General features: G+C 45.7%; 1 protein-coding gene across 1 annotated transcript in view; it reads left to right on the top strand.

The window, feature by feature from the left end:
• LOC118390775 (cell adhesion molecule DSCAML1-like) overlaps positions 1-22,717 on the top strand; it is a 162,122-nt gene that overhangs the window by 131,857 nt on the left and 7,548 nt on the right. Inside the window, exons 20-26 of the mRNA XM_052457100.1 lie at positions 17,340-17,479; positions 18,637-18,790; positions 19,494-19,611; positions 19,765-19,928; positions 21,199-21,297; positions 21,699-21,887; positions 22,145-22,432. Coding sequence (XP_052313060.1) covers positions 17,340-17,479; positions 18,637-18,790; positions 19,494-19,611; positions 19,765-19,928; positions 21,199-21,297; positions 21,699-21,887; positions 22,145-22,432 — 1,152 coding nt within the window. The remainder of the gene's footprint in view (positions 1-17,339; positions 17,480-18,636; positions 18,791-19,493; positions 19,612-19,764; positions 19,929-21,198; positions 21,298-21,698; positions 21,888-22,144; positions 22,433-22,717) is intronic.

Below are 22,717 nucleotides of genomic sequence, written 5' to 3'. Positions count from 1 at the left end.
TCTGAAGGGTTATGTTAGATGTGGTAGTCCCTGTCTCTGAAGGGTTATGTTAGATGTGGTAGTCCCTGTCTCTGAAGGGCTATGTTAGATGTGGTAGTCCCTGTCTCTGAAGGGTTATGTTAGATGTGGTAGTCCCTGTCTCTGAAGGGCTATGTTAGATGTGGTAGTCCCTGTCTCTGAAGGGTTATGTTAGATGTGGTAGTCCCTGTCTCTGAAGGGTTATGTTAGATGTGGTAGTCCCTGTCTCTGAAGGGTTATGTTAGATGTGGTAGTCCCTGTCTCTGAAGGGTTATGTTAGATGTGGTTGTCCCTCTCTCTGAAGGGTTATGTTAGATGTGGTAGTCCCTGTCTCTGAAGGGTTATGTTAGATGTGGTTGTCCCTCTCTCTGAAGGGTTATGTTAGATGTGGTTGTCCTTCTCTCTGAAGGGTTATGTTAGATGTGGTTGTCCTTCTCTCTGAAGGGTTATGTTAGATGTGGTTGTCCCTCTCTCTGGAGGGTTATGTTAGATGTGGTTGTCCTTCTCTCTGAAGGGTTATATTAGATGTGGTTGTCCCTCTCTCTGAAGGGTTATGTTAGATGTGGTTGTCCTTCTCTCTGAAGGGTTATATTAGATGTGGTTGTCCCTCTCTGAAGGGTTATGTTAGATGTGGTTGTCCCTCTCTCTGGAGGGTTATGTTAGATGTGGTTGTCCTTCTCTCTGAAGGGTTATATTAGATGTGGTTGTCCTTCTCTCTGAAGGGTTATGTTAGATGTGGTTGTCCCTCTCTCTGAAGGGTTATGTTAGATGTGGTTGTCCCTCTCTCTGGAGGGTTATGTTAGATGTGGTTGTCCTTCTCTCTGAAGGGTTATATTAGATGTGGTTGTCCCTCTCTCTGAAGGGTTATGTTAGATGTGGTTGTCCTTCTCTCTGAAGGGTTATATTAGATGTGGTAGTCCCTCTCTCTGAAGGGTTATGTTAGATGTGGTTGTCCTTCTCTCTGAAGGGTTATGTTAGATGTGGTTGTCCCTCTCTCTGAAGGGTTATGTTAGATGTGGTTGTCCTTCTCTCTGAAGGGTTATATTAGATGTGGTTGTCCCTCTCTCTGAAGGGTTATGTTAGATGTGGTTGTCCTTCTCTGAAGGGTTATGTTAGATGTGGTAGTCCCTGTCTCTGAAGGGTTATGTTAGATGTGGTAGTCCCTCTCTGAAGGGTTATGTTAGATGTGGTAGTCCCTGTCTCTGAAGGGTTATGTTAGATGTGGCTGTCCCTCTCTCTGAAGGGTTATGTTAGATGTGGTTGTCCCTCTCTCTGGAGGGTTATGTTAGATGTGGTTGTCCTTCTCTCTGAAGGGTTATATTAGATGTGGTTGTCCTTCTCTCTGAAGGGTTATGTTAGATGTGGTTGTCCCTCTCTCTGAAGGGTTATGTTAGATGTGGTTGTCCTTGTCTCTGAAGGGTTATGTTAGATGTGGTTGTCCCTCTCTCTGAAGGGTTATGTTAGATGTGGTTGTCCTTGTCTCTGAAGGGTTATGTTAGATGTGGTTGTCCTTCTCTCTGAAGGGTTATGTTAGATGTGGTAGTCCCCTCTCTGAAGGGTTATGTTAGATGTGGTTGTCCTTCTCTCTGAAGGGTTATGTTAGATGTGGTAGTCCCTCTCTCTGAAGGGTTATGTTAGATGTGGTAGTCCTCTCTCTGAAGGGTTATGTTATATGTGGTTGTCCCTCTCTGAAGGGTTATGTTATATGTGGTTGTCCTTCTCTCTGAAGGGTTATGTTAGATGTGTTGTCCTTCTCTCTGAAGGGTTATGTTAGATGTGGTTGTCCTTCTCTCTGAAGGGTTATGTTAGATGTGGTTGTCCCTCTCTCTGAAGGGTTATGTTAGATGTGGTTGTCCTTCTCTCTGAAGGGTTATGTTAGATGTGGTAGTCCCTCTCTCTGAAGGGTTATGTTAGATGTGGTAGTCCCTGTCTCTGAAGGGTTATGTTAGATGTGGTTGTCCTTCTCTCTGAAGGGTTATGTTAGATGTGGTTGTCCTTCTCTCTGAAGGGTTATGTTAGATGTGGTTGTCCTTGTCTCTGAAGGGTTATGTTAGATGTGGTAGTCCCTGTCTCTGAAGGGTTATGTTAGATGTGGTAGTCCCTGTCTCTGAAGGGTTATGTTAGATGTGGTAGTCCCTGTCTCTGAAGGGTTATGTTAGATGTGGTAGTCCCTGTCTCTGAAGGGTTATGTTAGATGTGGTAGTCCCTGTCTCTGAAGGGTTATGTTAGATGTGGTAGTCCCTGTCTCTGAAGGGTTATGTTAGATGTGGTAGTCCCTGTCTCTGAAGGGTTATGTTAGATGTGGTTGTCCTTGTCTCTGAAGGGTTATGTTAGATGTGGTAGTCCCTGTCTCTGAAGGGTTATGTTAGATGTGGTAGTCCCTGTCTCTGAAGGGTTATGTTAGATGTGGTAGTCCCTGTCTCTGAAGGGTTATGTTAGATGTGGTAGTCCCTGTCTCTGAAGGGTTATGTTAGATGTGGTAGTCCCTGTCTCTGAAGGATTATGTTAGATGTGGTTGTCCTTGTCTCTGAAGGGTTATGTTAGATGTGGTAGTCCCTGTCTCTGAAGGGTTATGTTAGATGTGGTAGTCCCTGTCTCTGAAGGGTTATGTTAGATGTGGTAGTCCCTGTCTCTGAAGGGTTATGTTAGATGTGGTAGTCCCTGTCTCTGAAGGGTTATGTTAGATGTGGTAGTCCCTGTCTCTGAAGGGTTATGTTAGATGTGGTAGTCCCTGTCTCTGAAGGGTTATGTTAGATGTGGTAGTCCCTGTCTCTGAAGGGTTATGTTAGATGTGGTAGTCCCTGTCTCTGAAGGGTTATGTTAGATGTGGTAGTCCCTGTCTCTGAAGGGTTATGTTAGATGTGGTTGTCCCTGTCTCTGAAGGGTTATGTTAGATGTGGTTGTCCCTCTCTCTGAAGGGTTATGTTAGATGTGGTTGTCCCTCTCTCTGAAGGGTTATGTTAGATGTGGTTGTCCTTCTCTCTGAAGGGTTATATTAGATGTGGTTGTCCCTCTCTCTGAAGGGTTATGTTAGATGTGGTTGTCCTTGTCTCTGAAGGGTTATGTTAGATGTGGTAGTCCCTGTCTCTGAAGGGTTATGTTAGATGTGGTAGTCCCTGTCTCTGAAGGGTTATGTTAGATGTGGTTGTCCTTGTCTCTGAAGGGTTATGTTAGATGTGGTAGTCCCTGTCTCTGAAGGGTTATGTTAGATGTGGTAGTCCCTGTCTCTGAAGGGTTATGTTAGATGTGGTAGTCCCTGTCTCTGAAGGGTTATGTTAGATGTGGTAGTCCCTGTCTCTGAAGGGTTATGTTAGATGTGGTAGTCCCTGTCTCTGAAGGGTTATGTTAGATGTGGTAGTCCCTGTCTCTGAAGGGTTATGTTAGATGTGGTAGTCCCTGTCTCTGAAGGGTTATGTTAGATGTGGTTGTCCTTGTCTCTGAAGGGTTATGTTAGATGTGGTAGTCCCTGTCTCTGAAGGGTTATGTTAGATGTGGTAGTCCCTGTCTCTGAAGGGTTATGTTAGATGTGGTAGTCCCTGTCTCTGAAGGGTTATGTTAGATGTGGTAGTCCCTGTCTCTGAAGGGTTATGTTAGATGTGGTAGTCCCTGTCTCTGAAGGGTTATATTAGATGTGGTAGTCCCTCTCTCTGAAGGGTTATGTTAAATGTGGTTGTCCTTCTCTCTGAAGGGTTATGTTAGATGTGGTTGTCCCTCTCTCTGAAGGGTTATGTTAGATGTGGTTGTCCTTCTCTCTGAAGGGTTATATTAGATGTGGTTGTCCCTCTCTCTGAAGGGTTATGTTAGATGTGGTTGTCCTTCTCTCTGAAGGGTTATGTTAGATGTGGTAGTCCCTGTCTCTGAAGTGTTATGTTAGATGTGGTAGTCCCTCTCTCTGAAGGGTTATGTTAGATGTGGTAGTCCCTGTCTCTGAAGGGTTATGTTAGATGTGGCTGTCCCTCTCTCTGAAGGGTTATGTTAGATGTGGTTGTCCCTCTCTCTGGAGGGTTATGTTAGATGTGGTTGTCCTTCTCTCTGAAGGGTTATATTAGATGTGGTTGTCCTTCTCTCTGAAGGGTTATGTTAGATGTGGTTGTCCCTCTCTCTGAAGGGTTATGTTAGATGTGGTTGTCCTTGTCTCTGAAGGGTTATGTTAGATGTGGTTGTCCCTCTCTCTGAAGGGTTATGTTAGATGTGGTTGTCCTTGTCTCTGAAGGGTTATGTTAGATGTGGTTGTCCTTCTCTCTGAAGGGTTATGTTAGATGTGGTAGTCCCTCTCTCTGAAGGGTTATGTTAGATGTGGTTGTCCTTCTCTCTGAAGGGTTATGTTAGATGTGGTAGTCCCTCTCTCTGAAGGGTTATGTTAGATGTGGTAGTCCCTCTCTCTGAAGGGTTATGTTATATGTGGTTGTCCCTCTCTCTGAAGGGTTATGTTAGATGTGGTTGTCCTTCTCTCTGAAGGGTTATGTTAGATGTGGTTGTCCCTCTCTCTGAAGGGTTATGTTAGATGTGGTTGTCCTTCTCTCTGAAGGGTTATGTTAGATGTGGTAGTCCCTGTCTCTGAAGGGTTATGTTAGATGTGGTAGTCCCTGTCTCTGAAGGGTTATGTTAGATGTGGTTGTCCTCTCTCTGAAGGGTTATGTTAGATGTGGTTGTCCTTCTCTCTGAAGGGTTATGTTAGATGTGGTTGTCCTTGTCTCTGAAGGGTTATGTTAGATGTGGTAGTCCCTGTCTCTGAAGGGTTATGTTAGATGTGGTATTCCCTGTCTCTGAAGGGTTATGTTAGATGTGGTAGTCCCTGTCTCTGAAGGGTTATGTTAGATGTGGTAGTCCCTGTCTCTGAAGGGTTATGTTAGATGTGGTAGTCCCTGTCTCTGAAGGGTTATGTTAGATGTGGTAGTCCCTGTCTCTGAAGGGTTATGTTAGATGTGGTAGTCCCTGTCTCTGAAGGGTTATGTTAGATGTGGTTGTCCTTGTCTCTGAAGGGTTATGTTAGATGTGGTAGTCCCTGTCTCTGAAGGGTTATGTTAGATGTGGTAGTCCCTGTCTCTGAAGGGTTATGTTAGATGTGGTAGTCCCTGTCTCTGAAGGGTTATGTTAGATGTGGTAGTCCCTGTCTCTGAAGGGTTATGTTAGATGTGGTAGTCCCTGTCTCTGAAGGATTATGTTAGATGTGGTTGTCCTTGTCTCTGAAGGGTTATGTTAGATGTGGTAGTCCCTGTCTCTGAAGGGTTATGTTAGATGTGGTAGTCCCTGTCTCTGAAGGGTTATGTTAGATGTGGTAGTCCCTGTCTCTGAAGGGTTATGTTAGATGTGGTTGTCCCTGTCTCTGAAGGGTTATGTTAGATGTGGTTGTCCCTCTCTGAAGGGTTATGTTAGATGTGGTTGTCCCTCTCTGAAGGGTTATGTTAGATGTGGTTGTCCTTCTCTCTGAAGGGTTATATTAGATGTGGTTGTCCTCTCTCTGAAGGGTTATGTTAGATGTGGTTGTCCTTGTCTCTGAAGGGTTATGTTAGATGTGGTAGTCCCTGTCTCTGAAGGGTTATGTTAGATGTGGTAGTCCCTGTCTCTGAAGGGTTATGTTAGATGTGGTTGTCCTTGTCTCTGAAGGGTTATGTTAGATGTGGTAGTCCCTGTCTCTGAAGGGTTATGTTAGATGTGGTAGTCCCTGTCTCTGAAGGGTTATGTTAGATGTGGTAGTCCCTGTCTCTGAAGGGTTATGTTAGATGTGGTAGTCCCTGTCTCTGAAGGGTTATGTTAGATGTGGTAGTCCCTGTCTCTGAAGGGTTATGTTAGATGTGGTAGTCCCTGTCTCTGAAGGGTTATGTTAGATGTGGTAGTCCCTGTCTCTGAAGGGTTATGTTAGATGTGGTTGTCCTTGTCTCTGAAGGGTTATGTTAGATGTGGTAGTCCCTGTCTCTGAAGGGTTATGTTAGATGTGGTAGTCCCTGTCTCTGAAGGGTTATGTTAGATGTGGTAGTCCCTGTCTCTGAAGGGTTATGTTAGATGTGGTAGTCCCTGTCTCTGAAGGGTTATGTTAGATGTGGTAGTCCCTGTCTCTGAAGGGTTATGTTAGATGTGGTAGTCCCTGTCTCTGAAGGGTTATGTTAGATGTGGTAGTCCCTGTCTCTGAAGGGTTATGTTAGATGTGGTAGTCCCTGTCTCTGAAGGGTTATGTTAGGTGTGGTAGTCCCTGTCTCTGAAGGGTTATGTTAGATGTGGTAGTCCCTGTCTCTGAAGGGTTATGTTAGATGTGGTTGTCCCTCTCTCTGAAGGGTTATGTTAGATGTGGTTGTCCCTCTCTCTGAAGGGTTATGTTAGATGTGGTTGTCCTTCTCTCTGAAGGGTTATGTTAGATGTGGTTGTCCTTCTCTCTGACGGGTTATATTAGATGTGGTTGTCCCTCTCTCTGAAGGGTTATGTTAGATGTGGTTGTCCCTCTCTCTGAAGGGTTATGTTAGATGTGGTTGTCCTTCTCTCTGAAGGGTTATGTTAGATGTGGTTGTCCTTCTCTCTGAAGGGTTATATTAGATGTGGTTGTCCCTCTCTCTGAAGGGTTATGTTAGATGTGGTTGTCCCTCTCTCTGAAGGGTTATGTTAGATGTGGTTGTCCTTCTCTCTGAAGGGTTATGTTAGATGTGGTTGTCCTTGTCTCTGAAGGGTTATGTTAGATGTGGTTGTCCCTCTCTCTGAAGGGTTATGTTATATGTGGTTGTCCTTCTCTCTGAAGGGTTATGTTATATGTGGCTGTCCCTCTCTCTGAAGGGTTATGTTAGATGTGGTTGTCCTTCTCTCTGAAGGGTTATGTTAGATGTGGTAGTCCCTGTCTCTGAAGGGTTATGTTAGATGTGGTTGTCCTTCTCTCTGAAGGGTTATGTTAGATGTGGTAGTCCCTGTCTCTGAAGGGTTATATTAGATGTGGTAGTCCTCTCTCTGAAGGGTTATGTTAGATGTCGTAGTCCCTCTCTCTGAAGGGTTATGTTAGATGTGGTAGTCCCTCTCTCTGAAGGGTTATGTTAGATGTGGTAGTCCCTGTCTCTGAAGGGTTATGTTAGATGTGGTTGTCCTTCTCTCTGAAGGGTTATGTTAGATGTGGTTGTCCTTCTCTCTGAAGGGTTATGTTAGATGTAGTTGTCCTTCTCTCTGAAGGGTTATGTTATATGTGGTTGTCCCTCTCTCTGAAGGGTTATGTTAGATGTGGTTGTCCCTCTCTCTGAAGGGTTATGTTAGATGTGGTTGTCCTTGTCTCTGAAGGGTTATGTTAGATGTAGTTGTCCTTCTCTCTGAAGGGTTATGTTATATGTGGTTGTCCTTCTCTCTGAAGGGTTATGTTAGATGTGGTAGTCCCTGTCTCTGAAGGGTTATGTTAGATGTGGTTGTCCTTCTCTCTGAAGGGTTATGTTAGATGTGGTTGTCCTTCTCTCTGAAGGGTTATGTTAGATGTGGTTGTCCTTGTCTCTGAAGGGTTATGTTAGATGTGGTTGTCCCTGTCTCTGAAGGGTTATGTTAGATGTGGTTGTCCTTGTCTCTGAAGGGTTATGTTAGATGTGGTAGTCCCTGTCTCTGAAGGGTTATGTTAGATGTGGTAGTCCCTGTCTCTGAAGGGTTATGTTAGATGTGGTAGTCCCTGTCTCTGAAGGGTTATGTTAGATGTGGTTGTCCTTGTCTCTGAAGGGTTATGTTAGATGTGGTAGTCCCTGTCTCTGAAGGGTTATGTTAGATGTGGTAGTCCCTGTCTCTGAAGGGTTATGTTAGATGTGGTAGTCCCTGTCTCTGAAGGGTTATGTTAGATGTGGTAGTCCCTGTCTCTGAAGGGTTATGTTAGATGTGGTAGTCCCTGTCTCTGAAGGGTTATATTAGATGTGGTAGTCCCTCTCTCTGAAGGGTTATGTTAAATGTGGTTGTCCTTCTCTCTGAAGGGTTATGTTAGATGTGGTTGTCCCCTCTCTGAAGGGTTATGTTAGATGTGGTTGTCCTTCTCTCTGAAGGGTTATATTAGATGTGGTTGTCCCTCTCTCTGAAGGGTTATGTTAGATGTGGTTGTCCTTCTCTCTGAAGGGTTATGTTAGATGTGGTAGTCCCTGTCTCTGAAGTGTTATGTTAGATGTGGTAGTCCCTCTCTCTGAAGGGTTATGTTAGATGTGGTAGTCCCTGTCTCTGAAGGGTTATGTTAGATGTGGCTGTCCCTCTCTCTGAAGGGTTATGTTAGATGTGGTTGTCCCTCTCTCTGGAGGGTTATGTTAGATGTGGTTGTCCTTCTCTCTGAAGGGTTATATTAGATGTGGTTGTCCTTCTCTCTGAAGGGTTATGTTAGATGTGGTTGTCCCTCTCTCTGAAGGGTTATGTTAGATGTGGTTGTCCTTGTCTCTGAAGGGTTATGTTAGATGTGGTTGTCCCTCTCTCTGAAGGGTTATGTTAGATGTGGTTGTCCTTGTCTCTGAAGGGTTATGTTAGATGTGGTTGTCCTTCTCTCTGAAGGGTTATGTTAGATGTGGTAGTCCCCTCTCTGAAGGGTTATGTTAGATGTGGTTGTCCTTCTCTCTGAAGGGTTATGTTAGATGTGGTAGTCCCTCTCTCTGAAGGGTTATGTTAGATGTGGTAGTCCCTCTCTCTGAAGGGTTATGTTATATGTGGTTGTCCCTCTCTCTGAAGGGTTATGTTAGATGTGGTTGTCCTTCTCTCTGAAGGGTTATGTTAGATGTGGTTGTCCCTCTCTCTGAAGGGTTATGTTAGATGTGGTTGTCCTTCTCTCTGAAGGGTTATGTTAGATGTGGTAGTCCCTGTCTCTGAAGGGTTATGTTAGATGTGGTTGTCCTTCTCTCTGAAGGGTTATGTTAGATGTGGTTGTCCTTCTCTCTGAAGGGTTATGTTAGATGTGGTTGTCCTTGTCTCTGAAGGGTTATGTTAGATGTGGTAGTCCCTGTCTCTGAAGGGTTATGTTAGATGTGGTATTCCCTGTCTCTGAAGGGTTATGTTAGATGTGGTAGTCCCTGTCTCTGAAGGGTTATGTTAGATGTGGTAGTCCCTGTCTCTGAAGGGTTATGTTAGATGTGGTAGTCCCTGTCTCTGAAGGGTTATGTTAGATGTGGTAGTCCCTGTCTCTGAAGGGTTATGTTAGATGTGGTAGTCCCTGTCTCTGAAGGGTTATGTTAGATGTGGTTGTCCTTGTCTCTGAAGGGTTATGTTAGATGTGGTAGTCCCTGTCTCTGAAGGGTTATGTTAGATGTGGTAGTCCCTGTCTCTGAAGGGTTATGTTAGATGTGGTAGTCCCTGTCTCTGAAGGGTTATGTTAGATGTGGTAGTCCCTGTCGCTGAAGGATTATGTTAGATGTGGTTGTCCTTGTCTCTGAAGGGTTATGTTAGATGTGGTAGTCCCTGTCTCTGAAGGGTTATGTTAGATGTGGTAGTCCCTGTCTCTGAAGGGTTATGTTAGATGTGGTAGTCCCTGTCTCTGAAGGGTTATGTTAGATGTGGTAGTCCCTGTCTCTGAAGGGTTATGTTAGATGTGGTAGTCCCTGTCTCTGAAGGGTTATGTTAGATGTGGTAGTCCCTGTCTCTGAAGGGTTATGTTAGATGTGGTAGTCCCTGTCTCTGAAGGGTTATGTTAGATGTGGTAGTCCCTGTCTCTGAAGGGTTATGTTAGATGTGGTAGTCCCTGTCTCTGAAGGGTTATGTTAGATGTGGTTGTCCCTGTCTCTGAAGGGTTATGTTAGATGTGGTTGTCCCTCTCTCTGAAGGGTTATGTTAGATGTGGTTGTCCCTCTCTCTGAAGGGTTATGTTAGATGTGGTTGTCCTTCTCTCTGAAGGGTTATATTAGATGTGGTTGTCCCTCTCTCTGAAGGGTTATGTTAGATGTGGTTGTCCTTGTCTCTGAAGGGTTATGTTAGATGTGGTAGTCCCTGTCTCTGAAGGGTTATGTTAGATGTGGTAGTCCCTGTCTCTGAAGGGTTATGTTAGATGTGGTTGTCCTTGTCTCTGAAGGGTTATGTTAGATGTGGTTGTCCTTGTCTCTGAAGGGTTATGTTAGATGTGGTAGTCCCTGTCTCTGAAGGGTTATGTTAGATGTGGTAGTCCCTGTCTCTGAAGGGTTATGTTAGATGTGGTAGTCCCTGTCTCTGAAGGGTTATGTTAGATGTGGTAGTCCCTGTCTCTGAAGGGTTATGTTAGATGTGGTAGTCCCTGTCTCTGAAGGGTTATGTTAGATGTGGTAGTCCCTGTCTCTGAAGGGTTATGTTAGATTTGGTAGTCCCTGTCTCTGAAGGGTTATGTTAGATGTGGTTGTCCTTGTCTCTGAAGGGTTATGTTAGATGTGGTAGTCCCTGTCTCTGAAGGGTTATGTTAGATGTGGTAGTCCCTGTCTCTGAAGGGTTATGTTAGATGTGGTAGTCCCTGTCTCTGAAGGGTTATGTTAGATGTGGTAGTCCCTGTCTCTGAAGGGTTATGTTAGATGTGGTAGTCCCTGTCTCTGAAGGGTTATGTTAGATGTGGTAGTCCCTGTCTCTGAAGGGTTATGTTAGATGTGGTAGTCCCTGTCTCTGAAGGGTTATGTTAGATGTGGTAGTCCCTGTCTCTGAAGGGTTATGTTAGATGTGGTAGTCCCTGTCTCTGAAGGGTTATGTTAGATGTGGTAGTCCCTGTCTCTGAAGGGTTATGTTAGATGTGGTTGTCCCTCTCTGAAGGGTTATGTTAGATGTGGTTGTCCCTCTCTCTGAAGGGTTATGTTAGATGTGGTTGTCCTTCTCTCTGAAGGGTTATGTTAGATGTGGTTGTCCTTCTCTCTGACGGGTTATATTAGATGTGGTTGTCCCTCTCTCTGAAGGGTTATGTTAGATGTGGTTGTCCCTCTCTCTGAAGGGTTATGTTAGATGTGGTTGTCCTTCTCTCTGAAGGGTTATGTTAGATGTGGTTGTCCTTCTCTCTGAAGGGTTATATTAGATGTGGTTGTCCCTCTCTCTGAAGGGTTATGTTAGATGTGGTTGTCCCTCTCTCTGAAGGGTTATGTTAGATGTGGTTGTCCTTCTCTCTGAAGGGTTATGTTAGATGTGGTTGTCCTTGTCTCTGAAGGGTTATGTTAGATGTGGTTGTCCCTCTCTCTGAAGGGTTATGTTATATGTGGTTGTCCTTCTCTCTGAAGGGTTATGTTATATGTGGCTGTCCCTCTCTCTGAAGGGTTATGTTAGATGTGGTTGTCCTTCTCTCTGAAGGGTTATGTTAGATGTGGTAGTCCCTGTCTCTGAAGGGTTATGTTAGATGTGGTTGTCCTTCTCTCTGAAGGGTTATGTTAGATGTGGTAGTCCCTGTCTCTGAAGGGTTATATTAGATGTGGTAGTCCCTCTCTCTGAAGGGTTATGTTAGATGTGGTAGTCCCTCTCTCTGAAGGGTTATGTTAGATGTGGTAGTCCCTCTCTCTGAAGGGTTATGTTAGATGTGGTAGTCCCTGTCTCTGAAGGGTTATGTTAGATGTGGTTGTCCTTCTCTCTGAAGGGTTATGTTAGATGTGGTTGTCCTTCTCTCTGAAGGGTTATGTTAGATGTAGTTGTCCTTCTCTCTGAAGGGTTATGTTATATGTGGTTGTCCCTCTCTCTGAAGGGTTATGTTAGATGTGGTTGTCCCTCTCTCTGAAGGGTTATGTTAGATGTGGTTGTCCTTGTCTCTGAAGGGTTATGTTAGATGTAGTTGTCCTTCTCTCTGAAGGGTTATGTTATATGTGGTTGTCCTTCTCTCTGAAGGGTTATGTTAGATGTGGTAGTCCCTGTCTCTGAAGGGTTATGTTAGATGTGGTTGTCCTTCTCTCTGAAGGGTTATGTTAGATGTGGTTGTCCTTCTCTCTGAAGGGTTATGTTAGATGTGGTAGTCCCTGTCTCTGAAGGGTTATGTTAGATGTGGTTGTCCTTCTCTCTGAAGGGTTATGTTAGATGTGGTAGTCCCTGTCTCTGAAGGGTTATGTTAGATGTGCTTGTCCTTCTCTCTGAAGGGTTATGTTAGATGTGGTTGTCCTTGTCTCTGAAGGGTTATGTTAGATGTGGTTGTCCTTGTCTCTGAAGGGTTATGTTAGATGTGGTTGTCCTTCTCTCTGAAGGGTTATGTTAGATGTGGTTGTCCTTCTCTCTGAAGGGTTATGTTAGATGTGGTAGTCCCTCTCTCTGAAGGGTTATGTTAGATGTGGTTGTCCTTCTCTCTGAAGGGTTATGTTAGATGTGGTAGTCCCTGTCTCTGAAGGGTTATGTTAGATGTGGTTGTCCTTCTCTCTGAAGGGTTATGTTAGATGTGGTAGTCCCTGTCTCTGAAGGGTTATGTTAGATGTGGTTGTCCTTCTCTCTGAAGGGTTATGTTAGATGTGGTTGTCCTTCTCTCTGAAGGGTTATGTTAGATGTGGTAGTCCCTGTCTCTGAAGGGTTATGTTAGATGTGGTTGTCCTTCTCTCTGAAGGGTTATGTTAGATGTGGTTGTCCTTGTCTCTGAAGGGTTATGTTAGATGTGGTTGTCCTTGTCTCTGAAGGGTTATGTTAGATGTGGTTGTCCTTCTCTCTGAAGGGTTATGTTAGATGTGGTTGTCCTTCTCTCTGAAGGGTTATGTTAGATGTGGTAGTCCCTCTCTCTGAAGGGTTATGTTAGATGTGGTTGTCCTTCTCTCTGAAGGGTTATGTTAGATGTGGTAGTCCCTGTCTCTGAAGGGTTATGTTAGATGTGGTTGTCCTTCTCTCTGAAGGGTTATGTTAGATGTGGTAGTCCCTGTCTCTGAAGGGTTATGTTAGATGTGGTTGTCCTTCTCTCTGAAGGGTTATGTTAGATGTGGTTGTCCTTGTCTCTGAAGGGTTATGTTAGATGTGGTTGTCCTTCTCTCTGAAGGGTTATGTTAGATGTGGTTGTCCCTGTCTCTGAAGGGTTATGTTAGATGTGGTAGTCCCTGTCTCTGAAGGGTTATGTTAGATGTGGTTGTCCTTCTCTCTGAAGGGCTATGTTAGATGTGGTTGTCCTTGTCTCTGAAGGGTTATGTTAGATGTGGTTGTCCTTGTCTCTGAAGGGTTATGTTATATGTGGTTGTCCTTCTCTCTGAAGGGTTATGTTAGATGTGGTTGTCCCTCTCTCTGAAGGGTTATGTTAGATGTGTTGTCCCTGTCTCTGAAGGGTTATGTTAGATGTGGTAGTCCCTGTCTCTGAAGGGTTATGTTAGATGTGGTTGTCCCTCTCTCTGAAGGGTTATGTTAGATGTGGTTGTCCCTCTCTCTGAAGGGTTATGTTAGATGTGGTTGTCCCTCTCTCTGAAGGGTTATGTTAGATGTGGTTGTCCTTCTCTCTGAAGGGTTATGTTAGATGTGTTGTCCCTGTCTCTGAAGGGTTATGTTAGATGTGGTTGTCCCTCTCTCTGAAGGGTTATGTTATATGTGGCTGTCCCTCTCTCTGAAGGGTTATGTTAGATGTGGTTGTCCTTGTCTCTGAAGGGTTATGTTAGATGTGGTTGTCCTTCTCTCTGAAGGGTTATGTTAGATGTGGTTGTCCTTCTCTCTGAAGGGTTATGTTAGATGTGGTTGTCCTTCTGTCTGAAGGGTTATGTTAGATGTGGTAGTCCCTGTCTCTGAAGGGTTATGTTAGATGTGGTAGTCCCTCTCTCTGAAGGGTTATGTTAGATGTGGTAGTCCCTCTCTCTGAAGGGTTATGTTAGATGTGGTAGTCCCTCTCTCTGAAGGGTTATGTTAGATGTGGTTGTCCTTCTCTCTGAAGGGTTATGTTAGATGTGCTTGTCCTTCTCTCTGAAGGGTTATGTTAGATGTGCTTGTCCTTCTCTCTGAAGGGTTATGTTAGATGTGGTAGTCCTTCTCTCTGAAGGGTTATGTTAGATGTGCTTGTCCTTCTCTCTGAAGGGTTATGTTAGATGTGGTAGTCCCTGTCTCTGAAGGGTTATGTTAGATGTGGTAGTCCCTCTCTCTGAAGGGTTATGTTAGATGTGGTAGTCCCTCTCTCTGAAGGGTTATGTTAGATGTGGTTGTCCTTCTCTCTGAAGGGTTATGTTAGATGTGCTTGTCCTTCTCTCTGAAGGGTTATGTTAGATGTGCTTGTCCTTCTCTCTGAAGGGTTATGTTAGATGTGGTAGTCCCTCTCTCTGAAGGGTTATGTTAGATGTGGTAGTCCCTCTCTCTGAAGGGTTATGTTAGATGTGGTAGTCCCTCTCTCTGAAGGGTTATGTTAGATGTGGTTGGGCTACATAGCCATGGTTATGGTCATGGTTAGAATGAGTTGTTCTGTAGGTTACTATACTGTATATGACTCCTTATCATTGGGTTGTTCTGACAGTGGATCAGACAGACTGGACACGGACAGATTTTGAGAAGCAGTTGGACCTTAACTACACATTCTGACATGGAGGGCCAGTTCTGATAATGATGCTTTTCTCCTGTAAAAACCCTGTCCCCTATCATATCTCCCCCTGGGGCTACCCACCTCCCACCTCCCTCTCCTCCCTCTCTCATGTCCCTGGTGTCGTTCCTGACATTATCTGCAGGTTGAGATGGAGCCCCAGGGGATGGAGGGGGCCCAGGAAGAGCAGGATTACTGAGGGGAGCAGGCTGCCCTGGGTGGGATAGTGAGGGGAGAGGGGGTCCTGTATCTCTCAAACAGTCTCACTATAATCCATAAAGGATCCAGCAGGGTCAAGTGCAGCAGGCACAGAATGCTACTGATGTCTATCTAGGGTTGGATGTGTCCTTATTAATCTGTGTGCTCTAGATCCTACAGTACGGTACAGTACATGAAAGAAGGTCTAGTGTAGTCGAGCCTCGCAATATTAATTTCAGCCCAGTCCCTCGTATCCCAGGGAGACCCACGTCTTTCTATCTGATGAAGTGAGCAGTATTCTGAGAGTAATGTCCTGAAGACAGTATGTGTAGACAGTATGTGTAGACAGTATGTGTAGACAGTACGTGTAGACAGTACGTGTAGACAGTATGTGTAGACAGTATGTGTAGACAGTATGTGTGGACAGTATGTGTAGACAGTATGTGTAGACAGTATGTGTAGACAGTACGTGTGGACAGTATGTATGGACAGTATGTGTAGACAGTATGTGTGGACAGTATGTGTAGACAGTATGTGTGGACAGTATGTGCAGACAGTATGTGTGGACAGTATGTATGGACAGTATGTGTAGACAGTATGTGTAAACAGTATGTGTAGACAGTATGTGTAGACAGTATGTGTAGACAGTACGTGTAGACAGTATGTGTGGACAGTATGTGTAGACAGTATGTGTGGACAGTATGTGTGGACAGTATGTGTGGACAGTGTGTGTAGACAGTATGTATGGACAGTATGTGTAGACAGTATGTGTAGACAGTATGTGTGGATAGTATGTGTAGACAGTATGTGTAGACAGTATATGTAGACAGTATGTGTAGACAGTATGTATGGACAGTATGTGTAGACAGTATGTGTAGACAGTATGTGTAGACAGTATGTGTGGACAGTATGTGTAGACAGTATGTATGCACAGTATGTGTAGACAGTATGTGTGGACAGTATGTGTAGACAGTATGTGTGGACAGTATGTGTGGACAGTATGTGTGGACAGTATGTGTAGACAGTATGTGTAGACAGTATGTGTGGACAGTATGTGTAGACAGTATGTATGCACAGTATGTGTAGACAGTATGTGTAGACAGTATGTGTAGACAGTATGTGTGGACAGTATGTGTAGACAGTATGTGTAGACAGTATGTGTGGACAGTATGTGTAGACAGTATGTATGCACAGTATGTGTAGACAGTATGTGTAGACAGTATGTGTGGACAGTATGTGTAGACAGTATGTGTAGACAGTATGTGTAGACAGTATGTGTGGACAGTATGTGTAGACAGTATGTGTAGACAGTATGTGTAGACAGTATGTGTGGACAGTATGTGTAGACAGTATGTGTAGACAGTATGTGTAGACAGTATGTGTGGACAGTATGTGTAGACAGTATGTGTGGACAGTATGTGTAGACAGTATGTGTAGACAGTATGTGTAGACAGTATGTGTAGACAGTATGTGTGGACAGTATGTGTAGACAGTATGTGTAGACAGTATGTGTTGACAGTATGTGTGGACAGTATGTGTAGACAGTATGTGTGGACAGTATGTGTAGACAGTATGTGTTGACAGTATGTGTAGACAGTATGTGTTGACAGTATGTGTGGACAGTATGTGTAGACAGTATGTGTGGACAGTATGTGTAGACAGTATGTGTAGACAGTATGTGTAGACAGTATGTGTGGACAGTATGTGTAGACAGTATGTGTAGACAGTATGTGTTGACAGTATGTGTGGACAGTATGTGTAGACAGTATGTGTGGACAGTATGTGTAGACAGTATGTGTAGACAGTATGTGTTGACAGTATGTGTAGACAGTATGTGTTGACAGTATGTGTAGACAGTATGTGTCGACAGTATGTGTAGACAGTATGTGTAGACAGTATGTGTTGACAGTACGTGTAGACAGTATGTGTAGACAGTATGTGTTGACAGTATGTGTAGACAGTATGTGTTGACAGTATGTGTAGACAGTATGTGTTGACAGTACGTGTAGACAGTATGTGTTGACAGTATGTGTAGACAGTATGTGTAGACAGTAGGAGGCTTTATGTGTGTTGATGACTGATAGTAGTAAGGCTCTTTAGGCGTCTCAGTGAGCCAGTCAAGTGGCCATGCAGTGAGTGTGTCTGATGTGTGTTAATCTGTTTAGGGGTTAGAGAGTTAGACTGCAGGGTGTCATGGCAGGCCAGAGCACAGCAGACGGAGCAGAGCAGCTCCGCTGACCAGTGTCTGAGGTGGCATATGTCACCGCTGACCCTGGCCTGGCCCCGCCCCTTCCCAGCTGACCTCCAAGTTATCTCAGAGCAGTTTACAGCACAAGATAAGATTGGCAATCTGCGAACAACCTTGCTCACTTAAACACTCTGTTATAGAAATACTTCTGAGATTAAGTTGTGGATACCATTTTTATGTCTCTGTGTCCAATATGAAGGAAGTTAGAGGTCGTTTTGCGAACCAATCCTAACTTACATTAGCACAATGACTGGAAGCTAGTTCATCTGACTCTGGGGAGGCAGATAAATCCCCAAGTATCCCTTTAACACACACACACCCACACCCGTGTTTCCTTGAACATGGCTTTAGTACACACACACACACACACACACACACAAACGCACAAGCACACACACACACGCACACGCACACACACACGCACACGCACACATACACACACACGCGCGCACACGCACGCACACACACATACACACACACACACAACCCTGCTGACCTGTCTATCTGTTGTGAACTCTCCAGTCCCAGGTCCTCCAGCTGGTATCAAAGCCGTGCCCTCATCTCCCAGCAGTGTGGTCGTGTCCTGGCTACCCCCCCATAAACCCAATGGTGTCATCCGCAAGTACACCATCTACTGCTCCAGCCCAGGCTCCGGACAGCCGGTAAGTACCACTGAGAGGGGAGAGTGTAGGATGGGGGAGGCGCAGTTACAGGTATTGGAGAGGCAGATAATTAAGGTCCTAACGACAAAACATGATGTGAATGCATGATATAGCACTTGATGGATAATTCATTAGTAACCATCACTCAGTGTGTGTGTGAGTGTGTGTGTGTGTGTGTGTGTGTGTGTGTGTGTGTGTGTGTGTGTGTGTGTGTGTGTGTGTGTGTGTGTGTGTGTGTGTGTGTGTGTGTGTGTGTGTGTGTGTGTGTGTGTGTGTGTGTGTGTGTGTGTGTGTGTGTGTTCGGGTGTGTCTCTCTCTCTCTCACTGTGTTTGCTCCGTCACTTTATTTCCTGCCCCCCCCCCAGATGAACAGATGTGGTTGTCTTGGCAACGTGATGAGACGTAGATATGCAAATGAAGTGGAGAACAAGCTCCCACATGCACACTGCAGCATCAGGAGCTCTCACACACAGGCCTGCACTAGTGATGCAGATTTCACACTATGCTCACACACACACATACACATATACATTAAAATCCTGCTATCATGGAAGAATCCCACTTTCTTATCATTCACAAATCCTCACCCTCTCTCTCTCTCTGCATGAGTACCATGTGAATGAGTATGGAGGAGGGAGGGAGGATATCCGTCACACTGAGATGATAGTGCTTTTGTTCCTCTTTTCATTATGTCCCCGTATCGCTCCCTGAATCACCACGACACTGCTGCCTCCACACTGGAGGAATGTTCTAATGTTCCTGTTACTCACCCCCCCAGAGCCCCACATTCACCCCTTCTCCCTCCTCCCCTCCCTTCTTCTCTCTATCCCTCTGTCATACCCACCCTGCTCTCCAGCAAGCCTGGGTAGAGGCTGAGATAGGGAGGGAGAGAGAAAGAGAGAACAAGGTAAATGAGGCAAATGGAAAAAGAGGTGAAGATGGGTATTGAGTGGTGAACAGATGAGGGAGGTGGGGCGTGTGTGTGTGTACGTGCCTACATACATGCATGAGTTATACTCCTTAGTTCTATCCCTCTTTGAAGCCATCTGAGCTGTCCCTCATGCCATTAGACCATAGATGCCAAGCTGCCCCTCCAGAGTGCTACCGTACCATGGTATCATACAATGTTAGTAATCTAACCGCTATTCTCCCCCCAGGCTCCCAGTGAGTATGAGACCAACCCAGAGATGTTGTTCTACAGGATCACCCATCTGACCCGCGGTAAACAGTACCTCATCTGGGCCGCCGCGGTGACAACCGCTGGCCGCGGCAACATCAGCGAAAAGGTCACCGTGGAGCCTGCTGGGAAAGGTAAGGGAGAAGGGGATGAGGGGTAATAGAGGGGGGGTGGAGGGATTTTTCTAAAGGTTATTAAGAGAACTAAAAAAAGAGGAATAAGTATTGCAGAAATACACAGAGGGATTTAATCTGTCTCTCTCTACCTTTCTTCTCTCTTCTCTTCCCCAATCTCACTATCTCTCCCATTCTATTCTTCTCTGTCTCTGTCTCTGTCTCTCGCTCTCTCTCTCTCTCTCTCTCTCTCTCTCTGTCCTATTGACTGACAGCTGTAGTATTGATTGAGGGCTGGCGGTGTAGCAGGAAACACTGTTGTTAATTATGTGGTGATGAACAGGGGAGGGGGGGGGAGAGACAGGAATCAATACAAGGGAGAATCTATGGAGTATAGATAGACAGAGAGAGATGGAGGGCTGGGAGGAGGAAAGGGGGGGGGGGGGAACTCCAGCACTCTGCTCTCATAACAGTGGGTAAAAGGCTACCCTCCAGGCTAACCTACTCAATACCAAGCTCACTCAGCAAACACTAGAGACAAACGCTTACACATCAGAAAATAGAGCAGGGAAGTTAGACTGTGAGGGATGTGTTTGTCTGGCTGTGAGTGTGCCTGGGTGCTTAAGTGTGTGTATGTCTGTGTGTGTGTCTGTGTGAGTGTGTGCATGTGCGGTGTGTGTGCGTGTGTGATACCCAGTTTAAGCTGTGTACCCTGTGTCTGCAGCACCAGCTAAGATCCTGTCGTTCGGGGGCACAGTGACCACTCCCTGGATGAAGGAGATCCGTTTGCCTTGCAGCTCAGTGGGAGAACCCACCCCCACCTTCAAATGGACCAAAGACAGGTCAGAACTCTCCCAACTCGTCCTTAATAGAAGCAAAGTGGGAACTTTAGACTTGATGCCAATGCTGAATTTGGTCGGGGTTAAGACTACCAGACCGGTGTTTAGCTTGATGTATTATGAGTCTAACTGTGATCCTCAATGTGTGTGTATCAGTGAGTACACGGCTATTCCTGTGACTGTGGACGGACAGCGTCAGATCCTGTCCAATGGTACTCTAGTGCTACGGTCCGTCAAAGCTGAGGATTCTGGGTACTACACGTGCACGGCCACCAACACGCTGGGCTTTGACACCATCATTGTCAACCTGCTGGTGCAAGGTGAGCTGGGATACGCTGGGCTAATGTGTGTATGGTTGTGGGGACATCTGAGTACCTTTTGGGATTGTCTCAGATTGTCTTCTCTGTGTTCCTCTGACTGTGTGTCTGTATCGTCCCTCTGGTCTGTCTATCTGGTATCTCTGGTCTGTCTATCTGGTATCTCTGGTCTCTCTATCTGGTCTCTCTGGTCTCTCTATCTGGTCTCTCTGGTCTCTCTATCTGGTCTCTCTGGTCTCTCTATCTGGTATCTCTGGTCTCTCTATCTTGTCTCTCTATCTGGTCTCTCTATCTGGTATCTCTGGTCTCTCTATCTGGACTCTCTATCTGGTCTCTCTGGTCTCTCTATCTGGTATCTCTGGTCTCTCTGGTCTCTCTATCTGGTATCTCTGGTCTCTCTATCTGGTCTCTCTATCTGGTATCTCTGGTTTTTCTATCTGGTATCTCTGGTCTCTCTATCTGGTATCTCTGGTTTCTCTATCTGGTCTCTCTGGTCTGTCTATCTGGTATCTCTGGTCTCTCTATCTTGTCTCTCTATCTGGTCTCTCTATCTGGTATCTCTGGTCTCTCTATCTGGACTCTCTATCTGGTCTCTCTGGTCTCTCTATCTGGTATCTCTGGTCTCTCTGGTCTCTCTATATGGTATCTCTGGTCTCTCTATCTGGTATCTCTGGTCTCTCTATCTGGTCTCTCTATCTGGTATCTCTGGTTTTTCTATCTGGTATCTCTGGTCTCTCTGGTTTCTCTATCTGGTCTCTCTGGTCTGTCTATCTGGTATCTCTGGTTTCTCTATCTGGTATCTCTGGTTTCTCTATCTGGTATCTCTGGTCTCTCTATCTGGTATCTCTGGTCTGTCTATCTGGTATCTCTGGTCTGTCTATCTGGTATCTCTGGTCTGTCATCTCTGGTTTCTCTATCTGGTCTCTCTGGTCTGTCTATCTGGTCTCTCTGGTCTGTCTATCTGGTATATCTGGTGTCTCTATCTAGTATCTCTGGTCTGTCTATCTGGTATCTCTGGTCTGTCTATCTGGTATCTCTGGTTTCTCTATCTGGTCTCTCTATCTCTCTTGTCTGTCTATCTGGTATCTCTGGTTTCTCTATCTGATATCTCTGGTCTCTCTATCTGGTCTCTCAGGTCTCTCTATCTGGTCTCTCTGGTCTCTCTATCTGGTTCCTCTGGTCTCTCTACCTGCTCACTGTAAGTGTGTGCTGTTTGTGCCTGGTCTATGTGATGCTGATTGGCTCTTACTGTGTGATCGCTCTGTATGTCCAGTTCCTCCAGACCAGCCCCGTCTGACCGTCTCCACCACCTCTACCTCTTCCATCACCCTGGCCTGGATACCTGGGGACAACGGAGGCAGCTCCATCAGAGGTACTCCCCTCCACTCCCTCCACCTGGGCCTTAGTAAATCAGGATCAGTCTGAGGAGAGTTCTTTAGCTGCTGTATCTCACTGTCTGCAAAAAAATATCAATAACGTCAATATACCTTTTTGTGTATTTGTGTGATTTTGTCCTAATGTCCACTCCTAATGTCTGTCATACTCACAGCAGCAGAATGTATCACGGAGGAGTTTCTAAATCCTTTATATCCCCCCCTGGTGTTAAAGGGGTGTAACAGCAGTTAGAGTTGACCTGATTTTGCCTGGGATTATACTCTAATGGACAGACATGTACAGTATTTCATTGTTATTCAAATTGTGTCTTTGTGTATTTAGCAGATGATAAGTGAACGTTTAATGAAATCTGTGGTGTCTGTCCCTGTGTGTCCTCAGGTTTTGTCCTGCAGTACTCGGTAGACAACACAGAGGAGTGGAGGGATGTGTTCATTACTTCCACTGAGCGTTCCTTCAGGCTGGACAACCTGCGCTGTGGCACCTGGTACAAGGTCAAACTGGCAGCCAAGAACAGCGTGGGTTCAGGACGCATCTCTGAGATCATCGAGGCCAAGACGCACGGACGAGGTGAGGAGAAAGGAAGGATCGTGAGGGGAGGAGGGAAGGAGAAAGGAAGGATCGTGAGGGGAGGAGGGAAGGAGAAAGAGGAGAGGGAGAGGGGGTAGAGGAGGAAAGATCAGAAAGTGGGACATTTTAAAACGGCATGACTTATATTTTACCTCACATCATGTGTTGCACATAAACCACATCAACACTCTCAACACACTGGCTTCAATACTCCCAGTCTGACAGTCTATCCCCCTGTCTCTCCTCTTGCCCTGCAGAGCCTGCGTTCAACAAGGAGCAGCCCCTGCTCACCCACATCAACTCCACCCACGCGGGGCTCAACCTGCAGGGCTGGACCAGCGGAGGCTGCCCCATCACCACTCTGCTGCTGGACTTCCGGCCCAAGGGCACGTGGGCCTGGCAGAGCCTGAAGGCCAACGCCACAGCCCAGCTCTTCCTCAGCGAGCTGCGGGAGGCCACCTGGTACGAACTGAAGATGAAGGCCTGCAACAGTGCCGGCTGTGGGAACCAGAGCTCCCAGTTCGCCACCACAGACTACGATGGCAGTGAGTCACTTCCTGCTTCTACTTGATACTTGCTCTCACGTCCTGTTTTTACATTTACATGACATTCTAGCAGACTCTCTTATTCAAAGCGACTCACAGTCATCAAAGAGAAGGGAAAGGGAGGGAGGGAGGGAGGGAGGGAGGGAGGGAGGGAGGGAAGGAAGGAAGGAAGGAAGGAAGGAAGGAAGGAAGGAAGGAAGGAAGGAAGGAAGGAAGGAAGGAAGGAAGGAAGGAAGGAAGGAAGGAAGGAAGGAAGCCAAAACCCACGGACGAGAGAGAGGGAGG

Source organism: Oncorhynchus keta, chromosome 11, assembly GCF_023373465.1.
Source record: "Oncorhynchus keta strain PuntledgeMale-10-30-2019 chromosome 11, Oket_V2, whole genome shotgun sequence".
Taxonomy (NCBI): Eukaryota; Metazoa; Chordata; class Actinopteri; order Salmoniformes; family Salmonidae; genus Oncorhynchus; species Oncorhynchus keta.
Note: the sequence above shows the minus strand (reverse complement) of the source record. Positions and strands in the feature narration are given on the sequence as shown.